This window comes from Myotis brandtii, unplaced genomic scaffold, assembly GCF_000412655.1.
Source record: "Myotis brandtii unplaced genomic scaffold, ASM41265v1 scaffold103, whole genome shotgun sequence".
NCBI lineage: Eukaryota > Metazoa > Chordata > Mammalia > Chiroptera > Vespertilionidae > Myotis > Myotis brandtii.
In genome coordinates this window covers 2715294-2742923 of record NW_005353460.1, presented here as the reverse complement: position 1 = coordinate 2742923, position 27630 = coordinate 2715294, and the positions used below count along the sequence as shown (strand labels likewise).

Genomic DNA, 27630 nt, shown 5'->3' with positions numbered 1-27630 from the left:
CACATGGGGACAGCCATCTTGTGCGAGGGCATGATGGTCAATTTGCATATTACCACTTTATTATATATGATAATACTCATACTCCATGCATTCAGATAACTAACCATTGCTCTTTTTGATTTTTTTATAGTCTGTAAAATCGGAACTGGAGCAGAAAATGCGCTTCACGGACACTGACATTCTAAAGCAGTAAGTTCACCACCTCCCTCTGTCTTCTACATTCAGCAAAACACAAAATGAGGAGATGTTGGTGAGCACATGAGACTTGGTTGGAAAGTTTGTAAGGAGGACATTCTGAGAAAAGGGAAGTGTGCAGAAGGCCACCTGCCCTGTTTATTAGAATTCTGATTTAGGGGAATGCCCCTAATTATTCCTTGATCTTTCCAAACAAGTCTGTGCATGTACATACCCCCAAATGTTTACTGAAATCCTCATATTTAATCTTTGGGCATCCTTGATTAAAGGACATTATAAACACATGTGTCCTCCCACGAATACTTACCCTACTGATTTTATCGAAGAGATAAATTTTATCTTAAACTGCTGCTACAATAAAAGCCTAATGAGGCAGGCAATCGAGGCTGTCTGGTTCCTTTAGCCAGGCAGTCCCTTAGCCCTCTTTGACAACAAACATTGTGTCAGAGCAGCGGTTCTCAACCTGTGGGTCGCGACCACTTTGGGGGGTCGAATGACCCTTTCACAGGGGTCACCTAAGACCACCAGAAAACACATATATAATTACATATTGTTTACAGTAGGAAAATTACAGTTATGAAGTAGCAACAAAAATAATTTTATGGTTGGGGGTCACCACAACTTGTGGAACTGTATTAAAGGGTCACGGCATTAGAAAGGTTGAGAACCATTGTGTCAGAGTAATCCATTCATATATCACACAGGGACTGCTATTCAGCCCCTACAATTGATAAATTACACAACATCAAAATTAAAAACTATTGTGCATCTAAAAATACAATTAAGAATGTTAAAAGGCAATCTCCAGACTAAAGAATAATATTGCAGTTCATATCCAATTGACCTATTAATATTCTATATGTCACTCATCATCATCATTTGTGGGATGACAAATAAATAAAAAAGGATAGGAAAAAGGAATAAAAGGGAATAAAAGTAACAAAATTGCAAACAACAAATATTGAGAATGCCAAGTATTTGTAAGAATGTGGAATAACAGAAACTCATACACCGCTAGTAGAAATCTAACACCTGCCAGAATGGCTATCTACCACCAATAAATCAACAAATAACAAGTGTTGGCAAGGATGTGGAGAAAAGGAAATCCTAGTGCACTGATTGTGGAAATGCAGCCACTGTGGAAAATAGTATGGAGTTTCCCCACAAAATTAAAAGTGGAACTGTCTTTTCACCAGTGATTCCACTTCTGGGAATATATCCTAAGTATCCTGAAACACTAACTCAAAGAATCTATGCACCTCTATGCATTACCTATAGTGTAATTTACAATATCCAAGATCTGAAAATAGTCCTAATGTCCATCAGTAGATGAGTGGATAAAAAGCCGTGTTACATTTATACAATGGAATACTATGCGACTCTAAAAAAGAAGGAAATCTTACCCTTTGCAACAGCATGGATGGACCTGGAGATTATTATGCTAAGTAAAGTAAGCCAGCCAGTGAAAGACAAATACCATATGATCTCACTAATATGTGGAATCTAACAAATAAAATAAACTGAGGAACAAAACAGAAACAGAGTCATGGATACAGGGAATAGACTGACAGCTGTAAGAGAGGTAGGGAGAGGGGGAACTAGATGAAAGAAGATGAAAGGCTTAGCCAAAGAATATATATGCCTAATCCCTAGACACAAAGAACAAACCAAAGTGTAGGGATGGGTAGAAGGGGGAATAAAGTGGAGAGGAAGGTAATATTTGTAAGAACATAAACAATAAAAATGAAGTTTAAAAGGTACTATAACCATTTAAGTATAATGCCCGATTTCTATAAATATAACATGCACTTACTCTATAAATCAGTATTTTTCCACTAAAAATATGCAGAAGAAATCATATATCAAAAAGATACTTGTTCCTTTGGAGCTAATTGATTCATCATGGTTACAAACTGAAAACCATTTCACTACCAGTTAATATTTTAACTTTTAGTATACTATGCAGATTTAAAAATTATAAACTATCTAATCTAATAAAAGACAAGCATGCAAATTGACCGTAACTTTGCTACTCATTAAGCCACGCCCACCAGCCAATCAGAGCAACTATATGCAAATTAACCTAACCAAGAGGGTGGCCGGCAGCCACGGAGCTGGAGCAAGCAGGAGGCTTGGTTGCTCCAGTGATGGAGGAAGCCAAGCTTCCTGCCTGCCGCGGCTGGCTCTGAGCTCCACTGAAGGCAACAAAGTTTCAATTATAGAAGGTAAATAAATCCCAGGAAAAAAAAAGAAAAAGAAAAAAAGGAGAGGCTCGGAGCTTCCGTCACCGGGGGGTTTGGCCAGTCGGAAAACGGCCCTCAGCCCCTCACCCAGGCTGGCCAGGCACCCCATGGGGGACCCCTACCCTAAAGGGGGTGTGGCCAGCCTGAGAACAGTCATCAGCCCCTCACCCAGGCTGGCCAAACCTCCATGGGGTGAGGGTCCCAATGGGGGGGGAGGCTTGACCAGCCTGCAAACAGCCATCAGCCCCTCACCCAGGCTGGCCAGGCACCCCAGTGGGGACCCCCACCCTGAAGAGGGTGTGACCAGCCTGCAAACACCCATCAGCCCCTCACTCAAGCTGGCCAAAAAGCTGTGGATAAAAAGCTGTGTTACATTTACCAAATGGAATACTATGTGACTGTAAAAAAGAAGGAAATCTTACCTTTTGCAACAGCATGGATGGACCTGGAGATTATTATGCTAAGTAAAGTAAGCCAGCCAGTGAAAGACAAATACCATATGATCTCACTAATATGTGGAATCTAACAAACAAAATAAACTGAGGACCCCCACCCTGATCCGGGACACCCTTCAGGGCAAACCAGCCGGCCCCCACCTGTGCACCAGGCCTCTATTCTATATAATGAAAGAGTAATATGCAAACTGACCCTAACAGCAGAACGACTGGGAATGACTGGTCACTATGACATACACTGACCACCAGGGGCAGATGCTCAATGAAGGAGCTTCCCCCTGGTGGTCAGTGCGCTCCCACAGGGGTGCTCTGCTCAGCCATAAGCCAGGCTGACGGCTTCCAGTACAGTGGTGGTGGTGGGAGCCTCTCCCGCCTCCTCAGCAGCACTAAGGATGTCAGACTTCAGCTTAGGCCTGCTCCCCGCTGGCAAGTGGACATCCCCTGAGGGCTCCCAGGCTTCCAGAGGGATGTCTGATTGCTAGCTTAGGCCCAATGCCTTGGGGAGTGGGCCTAAGCCAGCAGGTGGTCATCCCCCGAGGGGTCTCAGACTGCAAGAGGGCACAGGCCGGGCTGAGGCCCCCCCGCCCCTCAAGCCCGAGTGCACAAATTTTTATGCACCAGGCCTCTAGTCCTATATAATAAAGAGGTAATAGGCAAATTGACCGTCACACCCTCACACAAGAGGGTCACAAGATGGCCGTGCCCATGTTGTCACAAGATGGTCACCACAAGATGGCTGGCAGGGGCAGGCAGTTGTGGATGATCAGGCCATCAGGGGAGGACAATTGGGGAGGACCAGGCCTGTAGGGGAGGGCAGTTGTGGGCAACTGGGCCAGCAGGGGAGGGCAGTTGGGGCTACTGGACTTGCAGGGGAGCATTTAGGTGTTGATCAGACTGGCAGGGGAGTGGTTAGGGGGTGATCAGGCTGGCAGGCAGGCAGGCAGGCAAGCAGTTGGGAGCCATCAGTCCCGGATTGTGAGAGGAATGTCCAACTGCCGGTTTAGGCTCAATACCACAGGGACATCCCCTGATGGGTCCCAGATTGGGGAGGTTGCAGGCTGGGCTGAGGGACACCCCCCACCCCAGTGCATGAATTTCATGCACTGGGCCTCTAGTTTTACATATGATCTATATGGATGAATCTCAAAAATAGAATGTTGAATCAAAGACCCCAAGCACAATAGAAGTACCAGTCATGTGAGGTCCAAAACAAGAAAATAGTAAAGTTGGTGGTTATGTCTGAAAAAGGCACAATTAAACTTTCTAATCTGAGTTAGGATACATAGGAGTTTGGAAGTACAAAAAATTGTATTTGATATAATTATACACATTTTCCTTCTTTTTAGTAAACTTATTGGGGTGACATTTGATTATAAGATTATATACCTTACAAGTGTACATTTCTATGACATATGATCTTCCTATTGTATTGTCAAATCATCCACAGTTAAATCATCTTCCCTCACCATATATTTGACACCCCTTACCCTCTACTACCTCCTCCACCCTGCTTCCCTCTGGTAACCACTATACAGCTTGTTGTCTAATTCTACGAGTAGTTGTTTGTTTTTCTTGTTTGTTCATTTGTTGCTTTTGGGTTTTATATCCCACATATGAGTGAAATCAGAAGATTGTTAACTATTTCTGACTTATTCTGCTTAGCATAGTATTCTCAATATCCATTCATGTTCTCACAAATGGTAGTATTTCCTCTTTTCTTATGGTTGAATAGTATGTACACACAACCTCTTCTTTATCCTATCATGGAATCAGTTTATCCTGGGATTGTGGGAAGGGTGGTGTCATATGATTTTAAAGATGTGTTAGTTTCTCAAAAGGAAAAAAGTATCAGTGCTGTCTGTTTTATCTTCGGTCAGCTCTATTATATTTTTTATGAATTTAACTATTTAAAAAAAACCATTTATATGCTTATATGTTTGATATTTTATTTACACATTTATATATTTCTCATTCCTAATGTTACATATTTTTCTTCTCCTTTCCATTTTCCTTAGTCTACCACACCAAAATATGTCCTACATTTCTATGAGAAATAAACTTTTGACACTGTGGATCCAGACTATGCTGGCGTAACTTTTTCTTTCATTAATTCTACATCTTAATTTTAGCCATATCTTTAAATTTTTAAGGTTATAGTTAATTTTAAGTTCTATTTTTCAAAACTTTTCTTTTTTCTCTTTAGGTATTTGTAATTATAAATTATTCTCTGTACCATCTTAAGAGCATGACTCAAAGTAAAGTACTTTAGTTTGCACCTTTTTCATTCTTGACCATTAGTTATTTAATATCCATTATAATGTATGATATCTTCTTCAATTCATGAATGATGTACAGGTGTATTTTTAAATTACCAAATACATATTTCAGTCTTTTTGATAAATTTTAAATTGTGACCATAAAAGGAGTTTTGTACTGTTTTGATTTTTTAATTCTTTAACGTGCTCTTGTCAATTTTGTTGACTCACCTGTATATTCTTAAGAAGCATTAATTACTGTGGAGACAGACCTGATTTACAGCAGGATCAGCAAAGTTCTGCATTTATTTCTGGGGATGCCTCCAGCCTGAATGTGTCTGACTCTTAGTCAAAAGGACTGTGAGATTTGTAATGCACACGTAGGGAACAAAACTTCCCTGGCTAAAGTTAGCTTCCTCAGTGTTGCCCTACCTATCTAGACAGGGCTGGCTTGGCTTCCTAGTGACTGAAGCTTTGTAAGGAGTAGTCTCTCAAGGCAAAAGTTCCTCCCCCAGGTCTTGTTATTCCAAACCAGAGACTCAGCATGTTTCAGGAGCAGAGACTGGGTTCATGAGGAGCTGACTGTGGATGTTTCTTGGATCCTGATATTTGCCTGAATTCTCTTTCTCCTGCTGCACCAGATGCTTTGCCCTTAAAAAGCCTCATGTGCGATACACTGTGGGGTCTAGTGAGTCCTAACAAATAGCAGAAAGGGAAACCAGAGCATTTACTCCATGGGATCATTCAATTAATATATATCCATTGAATAAAATGTTTATTTTTGTTTTTCAAGTATTCTTTATATCTTATGATTTGTCCACCACCATTTGAACAAAACATTTTTTCTCTTAATTTTTCAATTACAATTGATATTCAGTATATTAGCTCCAGGTGTACACCATGGTGGTGACATATTTATATAATTTAGGAAGTGATCCTCTGGATAAGTCTGGTCCCCAGTTGGCAGCATACATATTTACTATGATATTATTGACTATATTCCTTACGCTGTACTTTACATGCCCATGACTATGTTGTAAGAACCAAGTTATATTTCTTAATACCTTCACTATTGTCACCCAGCCTCCCCTCAACCCCCCTTATATCTGGCAACCATCAGTTTGTTCTCTGTATCTATGTATCTGTTTATGTTTTATTTCTTCATTTATTTTGTTCTTTAGATCCCACATATAAGTGAAATCATATGGTATTTGTCTTTGTAGCATTATTCACAATAGCCAAGATATGGCAGCAACCTAAGCTTCCATTGATAGACAAATGGATAAAGAAGATGTGGCACATACTATATGTAATAGAATATTACGTGGCCACTTAAAGGAACGAACTCTTACCATTTACAACAATATGAATGGACTTAGAGGGTATTATGCTTATAGGAAAACATTTTTTGGACTCACTATGAAAATGAATTTGAAAATTTCTCCCTCTAGTGCTATAAGGGAGAAATTATTTTACATGTGCTGAGGGCATTTATCAAAGTTTTACAAATTTATAATTGTTAAATGTGCCTAGTGAACTGAATATTTAGAAATGCTTACCCTTCATAATGTTGGGTGTGTTGAGTGTGTGTATTAAGTGTGTTTGAGTGTACTAAATGCTTTCCTTTCTTTTTCTGCTGTACTTGTGGATACTCATGTTTTCTTTTTGTTCCCATTATCCCGGTATGTGTTAAATTCTCCTAAGATTTTTAACCTCTCAGGATACTTATGTTTTTGGTGTTACAAATTTTAGAAACTCATAATCACTGGATTTTTTTTGCGGGGGGGGTGTCATAAAGTGAGACAGATAGCTAATTCAGTCTGTAAAACCTGCCTCAGTGTCTAATAGTTTTTCAGTTGGCAATTCATGCTCCTCTCTGGCCCTGCCACTGAGGTTCCAATCCTTGGATTCCTATCACATTACTAAGTACCTTTATAACTTCATAATGTTCCTATATCACTCGGGAAATTAAAGCTATCAAAACACTTGTTCTCATTCAGATAAAATGACTCTTAAATACATTAATTAGAACACCACATTTCACAAAGGGATACTCATGAATTAACTTGAGTCATGCAGTTCAGTAAAAATAAAACATTTTTTATAAAGTGATTTCTTAATTACTTGCGTTTCTGAAACATCGACATCGTTGGTGGTGGTTCCGAGTTTCTGTGGCACTGTAATTTGCAGATGTGATGTTTCTGAGTCTGCAGTAAGACAAACATGTGTGAGCATTCCCAGGGTGTAGCATCTTTCATCTTCATTTATTTGTCCTCTCCTGCCATGTCACTCTGAAATTCCATGTCCAAACACACACACACACACACACACACACACACATTGTGCGACTCCAGGAAGAGGCCCCTCTCATGTGAGAGTGCTGCCCTACCACTGTCCAAAGAGCCTGGGACTCGCTGACCTCAACCCGGACTGGGGGAGGAAGTGCTGGTCTCAGGACCCCATCCAGGCTCTCTGGGGCCCCACCGCCCCAGCAGCAGGGCGCCCTCTCCTGCCCCTGCAGACTCAGGTAAGTGAGGGCCAACTGCCCCAGGCCTGCTCTGAGCTCTCCAGCCACCAGGCTCAGCAGGACCCTGAAACTAGGTGGCTCTGACAGCATGACTGGGGACCCCCAGCCTGGCCCTGGGATCTGGAGCAAGAAGGGAGACACTGGCCTCGCCCGGGGACACTGTGCTGGGCGGCCCTCCTATGGCGCAGGTTCCCCCACTTACAATGGTCTGCGAAGGTCAACCTGCCGAGACCTGAGAGGAGCAGCAAGAGAAACAGCATTGTGAGCCAGGTGACCCTCGCCACAGTTCAGGCAGTTGGTGGCATAACTGAGGCGTCTCGCGCATGCGCAGGGGGCTGAGTTCTGGGCCAGGAGGATGGAATGTGAGACTGCTCGGCCCCGCCCACCACTGACGACCCCGCCCACGGGCCAGCTGAGCACAGGAGCTCAGGGGAGTCTGTTTGCTGCCTGTGCTTTATTTCCCCAAAGCTGACTGAAGTTTTAAAGGTCTTTGGGGGTCACATTCGGTTATAAAGCCACTTTCTCCTCTGGAAGCAGCTATTGGTGGTGAAGTTCTTGGCAATATGAAGAGTTCACATCATAGCTTTCTGGTACAATAGCTGAATTACTATAGTGAAGGGAAAAGGCAATAGAAATTTACACAATACTTAGTAGCAGACACCTGCTTGCTTTAATCATATATACTGCCAGATTTCTACTTATGTCTCAGATTTCTACTTATGTCTAAACAAATACAGACGCACCCATGAACATAAAGAGATGTTGTGAAAAACAAATATAAATCAATTCTTCAATTGCCAGTTTGCTTCTTAGAAAAGATGGGAGACTTATAGGCATTCAAATAATTTGTGTTTATATCAACAATTATTTTTTTACATGTTTACTACAAGCCTGAAACTAGGCTGATATCAAAATACGTGTGACACTATTCCTAGTTCCAAGTCCATCAGGGCACATGCTTAGGTTGCAGGCTCAATCCCCAATGTGGAGCATACATGAGGCAGCCAATCAATGCTTCTCTCTCATCATTGATGTTTCTATTTCTCTTCCCCTGTCCCTTCATCTCTGAAATCAATAAAAATATGTATTTTTTTTTAAAAAAAGATCTTCACAGACAAGAAAAAGGTAAAGCACTTTATCACTACCAAACCAGTATTTGATGAAATGTTGAAGGGTATATTTTATGAACAGGAAGATGAAGAAGAAAAATAAGAAGGAGAGGAGGAGGAGGAAGAGGAGGAGGAGGAGGAGGAGGAGGAGGAAAATATATGAAGAATAAAATGGCAATAAATACAACAATTGAATCTAAAAATTAAAATAAACAAACAAGAAATCTAATGAACAGAATGAACTGATGAATAAAATACTAGAATCAGAAGCATGGAAACATGGTACAGACTGATAAATCTCAGAGGGAAGAGGGTTGGGGGGCGGGGGGAGATTAACCAAAGAATTTATATGCATATATGCATTACCTATGGACACAGACAATAGGGTGGTGAAGGCCTGGGGGTGAGGGAACTGGGTGGAGGGAGGCATTGGGGGGATGGTAGGGGGGATATCCGTAATACTCTTAACAAAAAGGATTTAAATATATATATGATATTTAAGGAGAAAAATAGGTTTGTTGAATTATTTGTTGTGGAGGATGATGAAATTGTTAAGATGACTAAACAATTGGGATGAGAGGAGAGGAGAGCACCAATGTTATAAGAATCAGATTAAATCAGGGAAAGAGATAATGAGTTAAAAATATGTTAAATTGGAGGTGCTTATGGAATAGTAGGTATAGAATATGGAGGAGGAGTTAGAAATATGTGACTGACACAAGAGATTTGAGTTGAAAAATACACATTTGTGAGCACATTAAAGAATAACATGCAGGAAAAGAGTGAATAAAAAACATCTAAGAGGAAGCATATGGAAAGAAAAAGGAGGCTTAAAGTAGAATTATGGGTAATAGAGATGTTTGGGGGATTACGGGCAAAGAATACAAACAGAAGATAAAATGATCAAATATTAAGATGGTAATATGGTGATTAAAAATAAAATAGAGTTACTTAATAAAATAGTAATCAAGTACTGCAAATGCATTTCAGAGAGCAGGTAGAATGAAAACTGAGAAAGTGATTATTCTTTTGGTGGTAATGAGTCAGTAATGAATGTCCCTATTGTATTCTCCAGGAATCAGATGCTGAGGAAGAGTTAGAGAGCAAAATGTTTTTAGAAAGTACCGTAACATTGGGTATATGGAGCCTAGGAATTTACCAATTTCTTTTAGGTTTTCTAATTTGTTGACGTATAATTGTTCATAATAGTCTCTTATGATTCTGTATATGTCTTAGTATCAGTTATAGTATCTCCTTTATTTCTGATTATATTTCATTGAGTCTACTCTTTTATTTTTATTTTTTTCGTTTTTCTAGCTAAAGGTGTGTCAATTTTGTTCACCTTTGGAGAAAACACCTCTTAGTTCTGTTTATCTTTTCTATTCTTTTTCTAGCCTCTATATAATTTAATTCCACTCTCATCTTACCTTTATTATTTCCTTTCCTCTGCTAACTTTGGGCTTATTATTTTCTGGTTCCTTGAGGTGTTAAGTTGGTCTGTTTGAGATCTTTCTAATTTGTTTAAGATTTTTAACTTAATTTTTAGAGTGAAATGAAGGTAGAGAGAGAGAAAGAAACATTGATGTGAGAGTGCATCAAGACAATAGGGTGGTGAAGGCCTGGGGGTGAGGGAACTGGGTGGAGGGAGGCATTGGGGGGATGGTAGGGGGGATATCCGTAATACTCTTAACAAAAAGGATTTAAATATATATATGATATTTAAGGAGAAAAATAGGTTTGTTGAATTATTTGTTGTGGAGGATGATGAAATTGTTAAGATGACTAAACAATTGGGATGAGAGGAGAGGAGAGCACCAATGTTATAAGAATCAGATTAAATCAGGGAAAGAGATAATGAGTTAAAAATATGTTAAATTGGAGGTGCTTATGGAATAGTAGGTATAGAATATGGAGGAGGAGTTAGAAATATGTGACTGACACAAGAGATTTGAGTTGAAAAATACACATTTGTGAGCACATTAAAGAATAACATGCAGGAAAAGAGTGAATAAAAAACATCTAAGAGGAAGCATATGGAAAGAAAAAGGAGGCTTAAAGTAGAATTATGGGTAATAGAGATGTTTGGGGGATTACGGGCAAAGAATACAAACAGAAGATAAAATGATCAAATATTAAGATGGTAATATGGTGATTAAAAATAAAATAGAGTTACTTAATAAAATAGTAATCAAGTACTGCAAATGCATTTCAGAGAGCAGGTAGAATGAAAACTGAGAAAGTGATTATTCTTTTGGTGGTAATGAGTCAGTAATGAATGTCCCTATTGTATTCTCCAGGAATCAGATGCTGAGGAAGAGTTAGAGAGCAAAATGTTTTTAGAAAGTACCGTAACATTGGGTATATGGAGCCTAGGAATTTACCAATTTCTTTTAGGTTTTCTAATTTGTTGACGTATAATTGTTCATAATAGTCTCTTATGATTCTGTATATGTCTTAGTATCAGTTATAGTATCTCCTTTATTTCTGATTATATTTCATTGAGTCTACTCTTTTATTTTTATTTTTTTCGTTTTTCTAGCTAAAGGTGTGTCAATTTTGTTCACCTTTGGAGAAAACACCTCTTAGTTCTGTTTATCTTTTCTATTCTTTTTCTAGCCTCTATATAATTTAATTCCACTCTCATCTTACCTTTATTATTTCCTTTCCTCTGCTAACTTTGGGCTTATTATTTTCTGGTTCCTTGAGGTGTTAAGTTGGTCTGTTTGAGATCTTTCTAATTTGTTTAAGATTTTTAACTTAATTTTTAGAGTGAAATGAAGGTAGAGAGAGAGAAAGAAACATTGATGTGAGAGTGCATCATTGATTGGCTGCCTCCTGCACACCCCATACTAGGGATAGAGACCAAAACACGTGCATTTGCCCTGACTTGGAGTTGAACTTGCGTGGCCACCTTTCGGGTCCACAGTACTCTGCTCAAGCAACATATCCCAGAGCTGTTTTTGTTAATGGATAGCTGTCCAATCAGACATCTTTCTGTAGAGATGGCAAAGCTGGGTTCTTCTATTTCTTCATATTTTCATCCTTCTGGTGTGGGGAAGCAGGGGACTTGGTTGGAGGTCTGTAAGGAGGAATCTCTGAGAGGTCGGGGGCCTCTGAGGGGACCTTGCCAAAGGCTGCAGCCCTTACCTCGACTTTTCCAAACAAGTCTGATCCCAGGGGTGTTTTGCTAGAATCTCTATGTTTATTCTTTAAAGACCCGACCTTGTAGAAAAGCATGTGCTTTATCAAGGATGCTTACCTTGCTGATTGTATCTAGAGGTTGATTTTAGTTCAAGCTGTTATGACAATACTAGCCAAAGGAGGCAGGCGAACAGGGCTACTTGGTGGCGACAGCCAAGTATTGCTTATGGCGCCAAGCAGTGCCTTAGCCCTCTCACAGAAACGAGTGTTAGAGTAATCATTTATCCATCATTCAGGATCTGCCGGTCAGCCCCAGCATTCAGGCACGAAATTTATTTTTAAAAAATTAGCAAAATAATATCAGCAACATCTAAAAGGAATTATACACTGTTCTCAGCTGAGGTATTCTAATAATTTGTGTCTTTTTCTAAATATTAATTTATGTAATATCCAATCCTATCTAATATGCAAATTGACCATCAGGCCCTTGCACAAGATGGCTGCCCCCATGTGGTCAAATGATGGCCACACTCATGTGGTCACAAGATGGCCACCACAAGATGGCCAGCAAAGGAGGGTAGTTGTGGGCGATCAGGCCAGAATGGGAGGGCAGTTGTGGGCAATCAGGTCAGCAGGGGAGGGCAGCTGGGGCAACCAGGCCTGCAGGGGAGGGCAGTTAGGGGTGACCAGGCCAGCAGGGGAGGGCAGTTGAGGGGGACCAGGCCTTCAGGGGAGGGCAGTTGGGGCAACCAGGCCATCAGGGGAGGGCAGTTGGAGGCGATCAGGCCAACAGGGGAGCAGTTAGGCGTCGATCAGGCTGGCAGGGGAGTAGTTAGGGGGTGATCAGGCTGACAGGCAGGCAAGCGGTTGGGAGCCAGCAGTCCCGGATTGTGAGAGGGATTTCTGACTACCGGCAGTCAGACATCCCTCAAGGGGTCCCAGATTGGAGAAGGTGCAGGCTGGGCTGAGGGACACCCCTCCCCCTGTGCATGAATTTCGTGCACCAGGCCTCTAGTAAATTAATATTCTGCTAATCTAATCAAGCCAGTAGATGTACAAAAGTTTTAGAAAAATCAATGTCTATTCAATATAAAAGCACTCAATAAATTAAGGATATAAAGCAGTGGTTCTCAACCTTCTGGCCCTTTAAATACAGTTCCTCATGTTGTGACCCCAACCATAAAATTATTTTTGTTGCTACTTCATAACTGTAATGTTGCTACTGTTATTACTCACAATGTAAATATCTGATATGCAGGATGGTCTTAGGCGACCCCTGTGAAAGGGTCGTTCGACCGCCAAAGGGGTCGCAACCCACAGGTTGAGAACCGCTAATATAAAGGAACTTCCTCAATTTGATGTATAGGATAAAATGGCAGCCTAATAGGCAGACCCTTCTTGGCACCTCCAGGGTTAGACTAGAAATAAAACTGAAGTGGGGAACATATATCCGGAATTACCAACTGAGGCCCAGCTGAGGAGCAGACTTATATGAAGGACAGACAGAATACACCTGGAGACTGGTAGGAAAGGTGAGGTCAGGAGAGGAGCTGACCCAGCTTCCAAGGTGGCAGGCCAAGATGAGGAGGGAACACTTGGCTACAGGAGGGTCTGTTCCCTGGGGAGACCCAGGCCTGGAACCCAGGCTGGGCTCCACAGCTCGGAGCACCAGTGCTGAGACCTGTGGCCCTCGAAACATCCAGCTGTGAAAGGTGGCAGGGCTGTGGCCATGGCAGAGTCTGGAGCCAGTAGTCCGGAGCTGATCAGAATGACAGCCTCAGTTTCTGTTTTTCTGTGTGTGTCTTTTTTTTTTTTTTTAAACCCAGAGCACAGGAGTTTTGATCTGAAGCTACTCCCTGGAGGCCTTGGTACAGGGAGGGAGGTGCAGACTTGAGGTGCAAAGGAGAAGCTGGGGTGAAAAACATTGGGGGAAGATGTAGAATAGAGAAGGCCAGGAGTCCTGCATTTGGTCATATGCCCCCAAACTGAAATGGCCATTTTTTTAAAAAATATTTTTTTATTGATTTCAGAGAGGAAGGGAGAGGGAGAGAAAGACAGAAACATCAATGATGAAAGAGAAACATTGATCATTTGCCTCCTACACACCCCCCACTGGGGATTGAGCCCACTACCCTGGCATGTGCACTGAACAGGAATGGAACTGTGACCTCCTGGTTCATTGGTCTACGCTCAACCACTGAGCCACATCTGCTTGGGCTGAAATGACCATTTTTCCTGAAAGGAGCTAGCAGCTCCCAGTAGCTTGTAGGACATGAAAAGATAAAACCCTGCCCTAGGGGATTCAGTGCATCCTACCCTCAGGAGTCCTGCCTGCCACGCCCTGAATTTTGACCTTCTCAGAGGCTACAAAAGCAGAGGCCAAGTCTACAGGTTTGAACAGCCTCAGGGAGTGTCAGTGACATGATTGAGAGAGGGGCTGTCCAACCCACTATCCCAGGAACCTGACTGGCACTTCCCCCCTGGGAAGGCTGATAGAAATTCCAGGTTTCCAGCTGATCCCACTGGACTGCATACAGGGCAGAGTAATATTTTGGGCCACTCACAGAGGCTCTGGGACAGGAAAACACACCCACAAAATTCCCTGAAATCTGAACAGCACTTCCCCCACCTAAAGCCCTTTCAGAAACAAACTTCTGAGTGATTAAGATTGACAGTTGGCTAGCAGGCCAAGGAAGGCAGAGGCAGAGTCCAGGGAACCAACCGAAGTTTGCTGGGCCCCAGGCTGCTAAGGAACCTGTTTTAGAGGGCAGATTGGCCCCTCCTACTTGCAGCCAAGTCCTATGGAGACAGACACAACCTGTGGATTGCTTGGAGCTTCAAGCTGAGAGCCAAAGAAGGACAGTTTCTGACAGTGCTTAGCATCTAATGAGAGGAACCCCTTCCTGGAATCACACAATGTATGTATGTGTGTCTCTGTGTCTGTGTGTGTCTCTGTGTGTGTGTGTGTAAAGCACACACATGTTTTCCTTACTGTAGACTCTGAAACATCACATCTGCAAAGTACAGTGCCACAGAAGGTTGGGCCAACACCAATGATCGTGATGTTACAGAATTGCTTGAAATTAAGAAATTATTCTTATTTTATGGCTATTCTTACTGGACAACATGGCCCAAATCAATTAATATATATACATTTTATCTTATTTATTGATTTATAGAGAGAGATAGAAAAATAGAGAGAGAGAAAGAAAAGAAGTATTGATTTGTTGTTCCACTAAGTTTTGCATTCATTGCTTGTTTCTTGTATGTGCCCTGACTGGAGTTGGAACTGTAATCTTATAGCCTCAGGACACTCTAACCAACTGAATGAACTACATGCCAGAGTCCATACATATCCATTTTAAAATTATGTTTATTATTACACTTACTTTGTTAAACAATCATTTTGTCTGAATAACAAGTATTTCTATATTTGCTTTTCAAATAATATTTTTAATATTTTAAAAATCACACATTCGTGCCCTGGCCAGTTGGTTATAGTGTGGTTCTAGTCCCCATATGCCAGTTGCAGGTTGGATCACCTACAAAAATTACCGTATGGACCAGCACAATCCAATTTCTGAGTATACACACACACAAAAATTTGAAAGCATGGTCTCAATTAGATATCTGTACCCTAATGTTTACAGTAGCATTATTCACAATAGCTAAAAGGTGGGAGCAGCCCAGGACTGCCAGGAACACACATTGGGGAAAGTATAATCCTTTCAATAAATGGTGTTAGGAAAACTGTATATTTGCAAACAGAGGAAGGAAATTGACCCTGATCTGGAATCTTACCCCCAAATAAACTCAAAATGGATAAAAGACTTACACATAAGACCTGAAACGCTAAGACAATTACAAGGAAACATAGGCAAAAGCTTCTTGATTGTGGTCTGGACAGCAGTATTTTCGGCATGATCCCAAAACACAGGTGGCAAAAGCAAAAACAGACAATGGAATTGCATCAAACTAAGAAGTTTCTGCACAGCAAAAGAAACAATTAGTAGACTGAAGAGATTTTCTATGTTCTGTGAATGAATATTTATAAATTTTACATCTGATAATGGATTAGTATCCAAAATATATAAGGAACTCAACTCAATAGCAATAAAAATAATCTAATTAAAAGTTATATAGGTATACTCTGGTATGAAATCTTTATTTAATGACAGATGTAAGTTCTCAAAAATCAAAATGCAAACCATTTCCTCATTGCTTATTGCAGACAGGCTTTGATCCCTTGAGTTTTTTTAAAATTACTCTGGCAAAAGCATCATTACCTCCACAGTTGATGGACATTTAGAAAAGGAAATTCTTAGCCTTTGTGGTGAGGTACTCCCAACCCTGACCCAAGAGCATCTTTTCGTATTAATGGAGAATCTGAAATTCCTAATTATGTCCAGGGAGGCTGATGGTTTCTAACCCATGTATAATGGTTTGAGGTATGCAGAAGTGTACCTATCTCAGTAAGAGCAAGATGGGGAGAAGCAACACTAAAGCAAGAAAATCTTACCCAGAAACGCTCAGCTTTAAGTAAAGAAAGAGTAGCAAACTGGGTGCCACAAAAGGACAAAGATACAGCCTAGATCCCAAGTTACATGAGGTCAAGATCGTATTACCTGGAGACAGAATAGTTATCTATGACCAGGAACTCAGTGGGAGCAATTCCTTGAAGATGAGTGGGATGTTAGTGACTCTCTGGGGGCTTGGGGTTGGGCTTACTTGGCAACACTTCAAATCCCAAGCCTGGAATGGATGGGGAAGGGAATCACAAGGTATTGGAGAGATATTGAGATGGGAGCAGTTAGCATGGCCTTAGGCATCTGAGGGCAGGCAGCTGCAGTGGACAAAGGAATGTCCTCCTCAGGATGTAACAGCCTCCCTCCTTCAAAAGAGGCAAAACCACTTATTTTCCACTAAAGGATCCCAGCAGGCAGAAGAATCAGCAGACACAAGCCTACATACTTTCACTCACAGGATTTATTTTGGTTTGTGAAACTGAAAGCTTTAAGCCATAACTAAAGGAGAAAAAGGCAGATTTTTATTCATTTTTGAATCAAGCCAGTTAATGGTGAATTTCTTGGTAATATCTTTTCTCCAACCTATGGCTTTTTGACATTATTGCCCCGTCACTGCTGTAAAAGAAATATAGAAAATAGAAAGGTTAGATTTTAACTTAATAAAACTGTCTAATTTTACTATGCATCTATAGGTATAGCATTTAAATTAGTATAATAAGACACTGGTTATACTGTCATGATCCTTACCTGTGTTCCACAAAATTTGTAAACCATTTTCCTTTTCCTGAATCCTTTGTGATAGCCACATTAAAAATATATCATAAATTGGTATTTATAAATATCTCACTTACACAGTCTCTATGCTTCACATGGGTAAAAGAAAATCACCCACAAGGAAACAGAGAGGAAAAGAATAATAAAAATATCCGAAGAAATAAATAATAATAATGATTAATTGGTCTATTTTTGTCTACAGAGGAGGAGTATTTCTGAGTGCGTTCTGTGCATATCCAACAGGTGTCCCACATACACATATTCAAAACAGAACTCATACTTCACTCCCCTGCATATCATCTTTCCAAAACCAAAGTGCTTCTAGCCTACTCTACAATATGTCATTAGTAAAAGGTGTGATTTTCAATTTTGTCAGAAATGTTTTAGTCTTCATAATTCTTTGTTATTCTACCTCAAATATATCCATCACTGACCACTTACTGGACTTGACCTCTGTTATATCCCACAAAACTTTTTGATCTTTTCTTCTTTTCCAAACCTGCCCTCATCACATCTTTCCTGTGTAGTCCATACTCTCATAGATGTTTTGCTCAACTCTAGTCCTGGCTGAATCTGACTGAATTTTTCACTGTCTCATTACAGCAAACTATATCATGTTAAATGCCTCCCAGGCTACTTCAAAAATACTTTCACATGTTCCCATTCATATATGACAAAATGTAAACTCCTTACCAGAGCACACCAGACAATTGTCTTGGCTCATGATTACCTATGTAGATGTTTATCTTTCAATGTTCATACATTTAAAAATAAATCTTAAAATGTATTAAGAGCACAAATTTAGAAACAGGTCTGGGTTTACATTTTACCCTTCCTATCATCCTGCTCTTGATCAATAAACATTATTTATGTACTTTTTCTTAGTCTACATCCAAGCCGTCAATTTATTTTGTTAGTTCATCTTAAAAAAAATTATTCCTGAAACTGTTTTTACTATTGCTTGTCTGAGGTACCATCCTGTTTTCTCTCAGGTTATTGCAGGAGTTCTCCACTATCAGGTTTCTTCACTTTTATTCTCTGTCCTTGTTTCTTTCAACTCTGCTAGAGATAAACTGATATCACTGTTATTTAACAAATATTCCTGACTTTTTTCCCATTGGATCATTCTAGTATGTGGAAAGTTCCTGCCCAGATATATGCAAGTATAGCTTTGCCACCTGAATCCCTATATAAGACAGGATTGAATTGTTGCAGAAAAGGTAAAGCTCTATCTTTAATTCTGGAGAAGCTGGGTGTCTGCTTTCACACCTTTCCTAGATAAGGGCAGTGAAATTGATGATCATCTATTTAAAAAAAATTTTAATGGAACCTTGAGACCTTGTACCTGAGGTGTCTCTCTGACCTTCATGACTTGCCTGCACTCTCTCTTGCTGTGCTGTATGCTTTGCATTTAAATAAAAGCTTCATTTGAGATGATCCTGTGAGTCCTTGAGATGTTCTTTCAAACATCTAAACTGGGTAAATATTTTCACCTTCTTCAATTCTTCACTTACATATCACTTGCTCAATAAGACTCTCTTAGTCAACCAATTTTTTAAAAATTGCTATCAAGTTCTTTCATCAACATCAACTCTTCCAATTACCCCTATTGCCCTAATCTTTCCCATCTGATTAATCACTTTCAATACACTATACAATCAACTTATGAAATGTATTTGTTGCTTATGGACTAAGTGCCAAACCCACTATTTCAAATTTTTGAGGCAAGATCTTAATGTAACTATAAAGTTCTGATGGCAGATGAAGACTGAGAAAGACCAAAAAAAGAAAAAGAAAAAGAAAAAACATGTAAAACAAAGCAAGATATTGAATTTATAACTTAAGATTTGGAAGAAATCAGAGAAGTGGCAAGATCACTGTATTGCTCTAGGACAGTGATGGCGAACCTTTTGAGCTCAGCGTGTCAGCATTTTGAAAAACCCTAACTTAACTCTGGTGCCATGTCACATATAGAAATTTTTTAATATTTGCAACCATAGTAAAACAAAGATTTATATTTTTGATATTTATTTTATATATTTAAATGCTATTTAACAAAGAAAAATCAACCAAAAAAATGAGTTCGCGTGTCATAAGTTCGCCATCACTGCTCTAGGAGAAAATGACTGAAGTTGGGTGGTGGTGATTAGTTTAAGGGAAGATAACCCAGCACAAGGATAAGACTATGATTGGAGGACAAGGACATGAAAGGAAGACAGTGAGCCAAGTGCCAAAATCCTCACCTCAGGTGTGGATTTTAACAGAGTAATCAAAGAAGTAGTAGAGATTGGTCTAGTCAGAAATAAGACTAATTTACATTCTGCATAGGAGTTATAAATGTGTTCTCTGGTGGCAGATGAGGAAACAGATACAGATACATTGACTAAACTCTCAAGGTCAGATATGGAGGAATGACACATAATTGGATGAACTCTGACCTCGCTCATGATTTGATTTTTTGTTTCTTCCATTTACCCCAGGTGATAAGCCTAATATGTCAAATGTCATGATTTCTTTATGCATATGAGTTAAAAATTGAAAACTATATACAGATGCTGACTTTATTACATCTTAGAGTAAGTTATTGTCTTTCTGCCTTAGAGAGTGCATGTAACATTTTCAATGGCCTCTAATACGTCCTCAGTAAATGTAAATTTTATTCCCCACATGTAGTTATACAACAGGCTATATGTGTCAAAATGGTGGAGTTTTTAACTTAAACCCTTGAGTCAGATTACCTTAAACTCTAGCTCCAAAACTTACTAAAATTCTATACACATGGGGAATTATTTAAATTCATATGTCTGTTTTCTCATTTATAAAACAAGAGTAACCATAACCATGGAATCTTAGGGAGAAATGTAAATGTTTGAAAATAATCCATTTAAGTCTATCAGTTAGCACATTAGGTAAATGAGCAGGATACATGATAACTCATAACTATTTTAAGAATATATTTAAATCTCTTCAAAGTCACTTCTTTTATGAAAAGAAAAATAGTTGAAAAAAACATCACTGGCTAAAACTGGTTGACATTGACTAAAGAGTCCAAAACAAAATTTGAATTAGCTTTTGTTTTAGTATAGGATATTGACAAGTAATAATGATGATGAAACATGGAAATAATGGGTCTCATAGTGAGGTATAATTAAAGATTTTAAAAATATATGAGCAATGATATTTTGTTAACAGCTTGAACCCTTCATTTCACCTTTAACTCTGTGTATGTCCTGCTGCTATCAGCACTGCTGTCTTCTAACATACTAGTAGTTCTGTATAAAAGAAATAACATTAGTTTTAGGTTTAGGAAATATTGTAATCTTATGCAAAATCAAGAAAAGGAACAAAGCTATATTTGTACTAATAACTCAAAAAATATATATCATTATTTACTTACTTCCCATCTTCACTCCATGAGGCTATATTAAATATTTGATCTTTCTAATGTTGACCTAACTACTAAATATATTAAGCTTATATACATTTCAAACTAAAAACCAATCTACTATTTTCTCTATCTTCTCTACAAGGAAGAAAAGAGGGATTTATAAGTAAATAATGCACATCCAAAGTTAAAAAGGTAACCTATATGCAAATAGGCAAATATTTAAATTATTATCTATCCGGTTATGATATTTCTACCAAAAGCTATGTAAATCACTAACTTTTCACTATCATTCATGAGGTCCTTAGTGAGGCCTCTAAGTCTTTCATCTACATGTAGTTACTTTTGGTGGTATTTATAATCTCCAATTTTTCCTTTGGAAAACTCCAATAACTATACAGTTCCTGTGGAAGAAAAATATCATGGTGCCCAGGTTCCTGCTACATGGCTATAATTCCTTGGCCAATGTAATAAGATCAGATTTGAACAACTAACTCAGGTTTATAAGTCCAGACAGAACACAGGCTGAATTTAGGTACACTTCCACACTGATTTCCTTCTGTCTCTTGAGAATGTGAACTAAGAGGCATCAATTATAGACTGACTCTTGGTGATTTTTTTTAATGAATTTAGTCAAAGTTTAGATAGGTATTCCCTGCCTTGTGCAGGCAGAGCAGTCATTTTTTTGAGGATGGACAAACATACACAGGAAGAGATGGTGTCAATCATAAAGCCTTTGAGTGATGGAACGAACTGCACAGTAATTCCTGACAGTGCAGTTCATTACCACCCATTGATGATTCAGCTCCACATCATTTCTTATCCTTGCAACCCTGAAGCTCCTTAGTGTTGCTCTAAAACTTAGACTGTCAAGACCAGTTTTAGTTATGATCAATCATTCCCCACTATAACATCTCTTTTAAAAGTCAGGTTTACTTCCAGCAACTATTCAGATTTGTCCAAGATGTCTTAAGCAAGGGCACAAGAAGACTTAAGCCAGATATTCATTCAAGTCCATTTATATTAATTTGATGATTATGTAAATATCTACATAAATCAGGCAGAATACTACACTGACTTTAATTAGTTACTGTTCACTTGTTTATACTGTAAATAAAATTAACTAACTTGGGGAATAGAGGTGTTGAAGATTTTCTACCATTATTGTATTTATCTCTCCAAAAGTAAGAAAGAGAACCATTTTTCTTTAGCATGGGATAAAGAGACCCATTTATCTTCTATTCTGCATTCTCATTTTCCTGAATATTCACTAAGCACATTGCAGCTTGTATTGGTGTATAAAGATAAGCAAGTACCTTAATTCTAACTTTAGAAACACATGAGCAATATTAATTATGTGTAAAATGGGCAGTAGCCTGTGTTCTCTCTCTTACTCTTTGCTGTCTAACATTTTTCTTACCTTCTACATATTTTGTTCATAAAATTGGCTTCCCTATCTCTATTAATCTCCATGGCACACCTGAATGTGGGGTTGCTTAGGAAACAAAAACCTCCTAAAGCAATTTTACCTGAATGGCTTTCTATTTGAAAGGCACTGAGGATTTATTGAGTAGCTTCAGTTGCTCCTGGGCCCTATACGCACATGAAGAGTACCTACCTGCCTACAACCTGAAAAAAACAAACTATATACTAAGAGTCAGTATTTCTACCCATCAACCCAATCCATCCAAGAATTCCTACTTGTAATATTCTGAATTACATTTTAATTTTTTCCATAATACATTTCAATATAAATATAAGAAATAATAAGTTTACTTACCCTTCACTTAGTGTTCCCTCTCTTTTCCAAAATTTCATTTTATTCCATGTAAGAGCAATGATGGCGATTAAAATAAGGAAAGATAGGAAAAGGCAGACACTGAACAAGAGGACACCTTTTTGAAGACCAGAACGATGATATGTTGTAGGCATGTATGCAACTTTTTCTGAAAATATGAAATAATTTTTAAAGTTAAATTTAATCATATTATAATTTTGATTTATAAAAATTTGTGATTCCAATAATACAGTCATACAATGAATAAAATTAAATTTAAAAGTGTTTTCCAATATTCTATGACTATGCCACAAAGTGCATTGTATATTCATGCCACTCAACACATATCAATATCATTGTCATACTTTATTTCAAATCATTACACATATAATCTTTTTTAATATTTTATATTCCAATGTATTTTATCATATTCTGGTCTATTAATTCCTGCTGAAAACAGATGAAATGGATATTACAACCTAATAAGCTCTTCAGTTTAAAAATATGGAGCATACAAAGAACTGTTTTTAAAAAAATGATTTAATGAAAAATTATTGACATAACTCAAGGTTGTAAAGCCCAATTAATGATAGTAAACCAGGTGAAATTTTCATATTGACTGTGTAAGATGATGTTGTCCTAATTTTGATTATATTAATTAGAAAAAATAGATATTCTTATAGGTGTTAGAAGATATTATAGGACAACATTTTAAATCTATGAAAACTAGGCCCAATTTAACAAAAGAAATATTCCAGACAACTAGAATACAGAAAACTAAATTAAGCGACCAGAATTACCACCAATAAACCTGTGATAATATTAAATGTAAATGCAATTAGTGTTCCCCCCACACAAAAGAGAAAAGTCCAATAACTTAGAAATAAAACCCAATTACATGTTGATAAGCAGTGATTTGACTAAAATAAAGTGATTCACAATGTTTATGTGTTATAGAAATAAATTGGAAAATATATGCAAAAATATTGAAATCATGCAAATATGTAGCTGTCATACATTATGGGAGAACGCAATAGTTTTAAAACTCTCCTTTTCCTGCTTCATCCATCTGAAAAGGTCAATTCTCCATTATCCATCTTCACTCACAATATCATATTGGAAGTGGATCTTTCTTCTCATGTACTAAAGGCTGATTAAAGAAATTGTACCTACTTATTGGATTGAGAGATACCCATTGCCCTAAGGAAGGTAGGGCTTCCACTTCAGCTCTGATGAAATATTGCCATTGAATGGTGCTGAACTAGCCCTCTTATAATAAAAATATAAAACAAGACAATCTACATGAGGGAAATAATTTCTTCAAGTCAACAGGAAATGCAAAACTATAATACCGGAAGGAAGGAAAATATGATGTTGATTTTATGAAAATTCTACTCTACTTATGGAGAATTTGCTGACATCAGCAGAGAATTGGAGTCCTAGGCAAAGTGCAGCACTTCACTGAGTTAAGGAGCCAAAACACAGAGTTCACAGCACAGAAATGGCTAGAACTGCAGGGTGCAGCACAGTTGCTCTGTAGATTAGGGACCCGGAAGTGTTGTGATAGCCTCCCAGCTGTCCTTAGTGGAGGTCTAATCTGAAGCTAATCAAAGGCAGCTCTTACTGGTTTGAGATTGAAAATAAGATATCAGAGTTTGCGCACTGCTGGAAAAAGAGCACTAAGAAAATCCCAATTTCTCCACATCCTCACTAATAACACGTTGCCTGTTATTTTTTATTATAATCTACCTAAGGAGTGTGAACTAGTAATTCATGTGGTTTTGATTTACATTTTCCTAAAATGTTGAGCACCTTTTCATGGGTTTATGAGCTATTGGTATATCTCCTATGAAGATATATTTATTTAAACCCCTTCTCAGTTTTAATTGGGTTATATTTTTACTATGGACTTGTAAGAGTTCTTTATATATTCTGGAAACACAACTTGCATATCAGATACAAGATGTGCAAATATTTTTACCCATTCTGTAATTTGTCTTTCACTTTCTTGGTTGTGTCATTTGTAGCACAAAAGTTTTTAATTTTGTATGAAGTTGGATCAATCTCTTGTTTCACTCATTGCTTGTGCTTATACTAATTTCCAAAAAGGCTGCATAATTTTACATTCCACCAACAATGCACAGGGGCTCCACTCTCTTCATATCCTCATCAACACAATATTTTCTCAATTTTTTTATAAGCCTGTAGGTTTGGCCCACAATATCCTATCAATCTGAGATGTTGAGCATGTTTTCATGTGCTTATTGACCATGTGGGTAAATTATTTGTAGAAATATTTATTCAAGTCTTTTACCCATTTGTTAATTTGGTTGTTTTCTTGTTGTAAATCTGCAGGAGTTCTTTACATAAAATGGATATTAATTTTTCATCAGATATATAATTTGTAAACATTTTCTCCTATAACATGGGCAATCCTTTTCACTTTGAGTTGATCATACTCTTTGCTGGAAAACAGTTTTTAATGATTATGAATTCAAATGTATCTATTTCTCTTTGCTTATTTCTGGTCCTATAGCCAATAAATTACTGCAAAACCCAATGTTTTTAATAATTCCCTCTGCTTTCTTCTAAGAATTTTATCATTTTAGCTCTCACATTTAATTTCTGATCCATTTGTAGTTAATTTTTGCATATCATTTCAGTAAACACCCAAGCTTATTCTTTTGCTTGTTGACATATGCTATCCCAATACCATTTGCCGAAACGGCTGGTCTTTCCCCCATTGAATGATCATGGCATCATTATGGAAAATAATTGGACCACATAAGCAAGGGTTTATATCTGGTTTCCAAAATTTATTCCATTGGAAAATTGCAGTTTTCTGATTTTGGTGTCCAAATTAATATACTGTATCCATTTCCAAGAAGGTAAAAAAGAACCCTGGGGTCCATTTCTTTCTTTTTATGTTAGTTTCTACTGGACAAAACTGAAAATTCATAAATTTTATTTTACTGCCCACAGTGATAAAGAAAAGAATATTGATGGAGGAGTGTATTTTATCATTTATACTCAGTCTAATGCAGGAAAAAAGAGAGCAGAACAGACTTTTCGCTAAAAGATATGCAGAGGCCAAATTAACACATTGAATATATTTAATATCATTACCCATTAGGGAAGTGCAAATTACAACCACTTTTAAAACTATAAAAGTCTTACTATCTATCCATCAATTTCACTCATGAGCATGTTTTCCAGAGAATTAAAAATTTACTTTTATTCATAATATTCCACATGAATACTCATAGCAGATCTAATCATGATACCAGTAGCTAAATATTGGCAACCAAGCAAATGTCCTTCATGAGTGAATAATTAAAGAAATTTTGATACACCCATACAAAGAAATACCAATCATCAATAAAAAATGAAGTATTCATATATGCAACAACTTATATTCAGTTCATGAAATTTATGCAAGAGAAAGAAGTCAATCTTAGAGACAAATTGTATGAAAATATTTATATAACATTTGTGAAATAACATAATTAGAGAGATAGAGCAGTTCAGGGGTTGCCAAGAGTTAGGAAAGGAGGAAAGAAGGGATCAGTGTATCTGTAAAAAGGACTAATATTAGTTTAGTGATAATACATGTTGTGATGGTACAGTTCTGCATCTCAATTGTGGTGGTGACTACATCAATTTGAACATGTAACAAAATTGCACAGAACTAAATATGTGCACCCACATACAGAAGTGAGTGAGTGCATACTGGTGAAGATTGAAAAAGATCTATGTATTTTGTCAATGTCCACTTCCAGGTTTTGATATTGGACTATAGTATTGAGACATGTTTCGTTGATGGAGTCTGACTGAAGGGTACACAAAACTTCCTTTCACATTTCTTTGCTATTTATTTTGAATCTATAACTATAAATTAAATAAACACCCAATAATATATCATTACATATCTAAAACTGGCAAAACAAAATTGAACTAAACAAACAATCAAAAATAACAATATCTAAGTGCTTATGAAGTGCGTGCTATCTGTGCAGAGAAACTGGCTCTCTCATTGATGAATGGGGTGAAGGAAAAATGGTACAGCCACTTTTGAAAATAATTTGGCGGTTTCTTATAAAACTATAAGTACACTCACTAAAAACATACACTTATTAAGTGACCCAGCAATCTTATCCCTAGGTGTTTACCCACCAAAAAGTGACAATATATGTATATTCTATATGTACAGTATATATATTATACATATGTATATAAAATTCTATATATTTATATCAGCTTTATTCTTCATTGCCAAAATCTTGAAATAACACAAATAACCTTCGATGGATGAATTGACAAGCTAACTATAGTACATCTTTTTAATAGAAGGCTAGTTAAAAATAAAAATTAATGAACTATTAAAACATGACAACAGAAATGAATCTCAAATGCATATGTCATTCTGGGAAAGGGGAATATCTAGGAGCAGAGAACAGGTAATTACTTTCCGGGAATTAACAGTAGGGGATGACTGCAAAAAAAGGAGCCAGAGGAAGGATTTTGGGTGCTAAGTCTATTATGTATCATGATGACAGCTGATGGGAAAATAAGTCTGTTCGTTTATTTTTGTACCCATAGAATTGTATACCACAGAGTGAACATGCTAATGTGTATAAATTTTTAAAAGGCAAATATGTTTAATAAAAAATAAGTATTAAAAAGAGACAAAGGCTGGGATTTTTTTTTTCAAAATTTCCAAGAATACATCCATCCATAGATTCAAGAATCTCAGCCAATTTATTTCAAACAGGATAAATTCAAAGAAAAACACATTTGGCAAATCATAGTGAGACTGTGGATAATCAAAAACAGAAAATAAGTCTGAAATTCAGACAAAGAGCAAAAGAATAATTATATTATTGAGATGCATAAGAAGAATGACAGCTGTGTTCTCATCAGGAAAAGGAAGCCAGGATACAGTGTGATTATATCTTTGAACAGCTGAGAGGAACAATTTTCAATGTAGAAATCTACTTCCACTGAAATATTTTTGGCAAATGTAGACACTATAAAACCACTTTAAAGACAAACAAAGGCTGAAACATATGGTCACTGCAAAATAGACCAAAAAGAAATACAATAGGAAGTTTTTCAGCCTGAAAGGAAATGACCCATAGGGAAATTTGAATGTGCTGGAAGAGTTGAAAAGCCCCCAAAAAACAGTAACTCAGTGGGCTAATATATACAAATATATATATATATATATATATATGTATATATAT

The 27630-nt window shown here is 37.8% G+C and overlaps 2 protein-coding genes across 2 annotated transcripts in view; both read right to left on the bottom strand.

Moving 5' to 3' along the window:
• The window catches only part of LOC102251637 (disintegrin and metalloproteinase domain-containing protein 18-like), a 91486-nt gene extending 74261 nt beyond the window's left edge, over positions 1-17225 (bottom strand). Inside the window, exon 1 of the mRNA XM_014536896.1 lies at positions 17199-17225. Coding sequence (XP_014392382.1) covers positions 17199-17225 — 27 coding nt within the window. The remainder of the gene's footprint in view (positions 1-17198) is intronic.
• A 3202-nt stretch (positions 17226-20427) lies between these two features.
• The window catches only part of LOC106725502 (disintegrin and metalloproteinase domain-containing protein 18-like), an 82964-nt gene continuing 75761 nt past the window's right edge, over positions 20428-27630 (bottom strand). The window contains exons 19-20 of the mRNA XM_014536893.1: positions 22391-22556; positions 20428-20497 (exon numbers count right to left, since the gene is read on the bottom strand). Coding sequence (XP_014392379.1) covers positions 20428-20497; positions 22391-22556 — 236 coding nt within the window. The remainder of the gene's footprint in view (positions 20498-22390; positions 22557-27630) is intronic.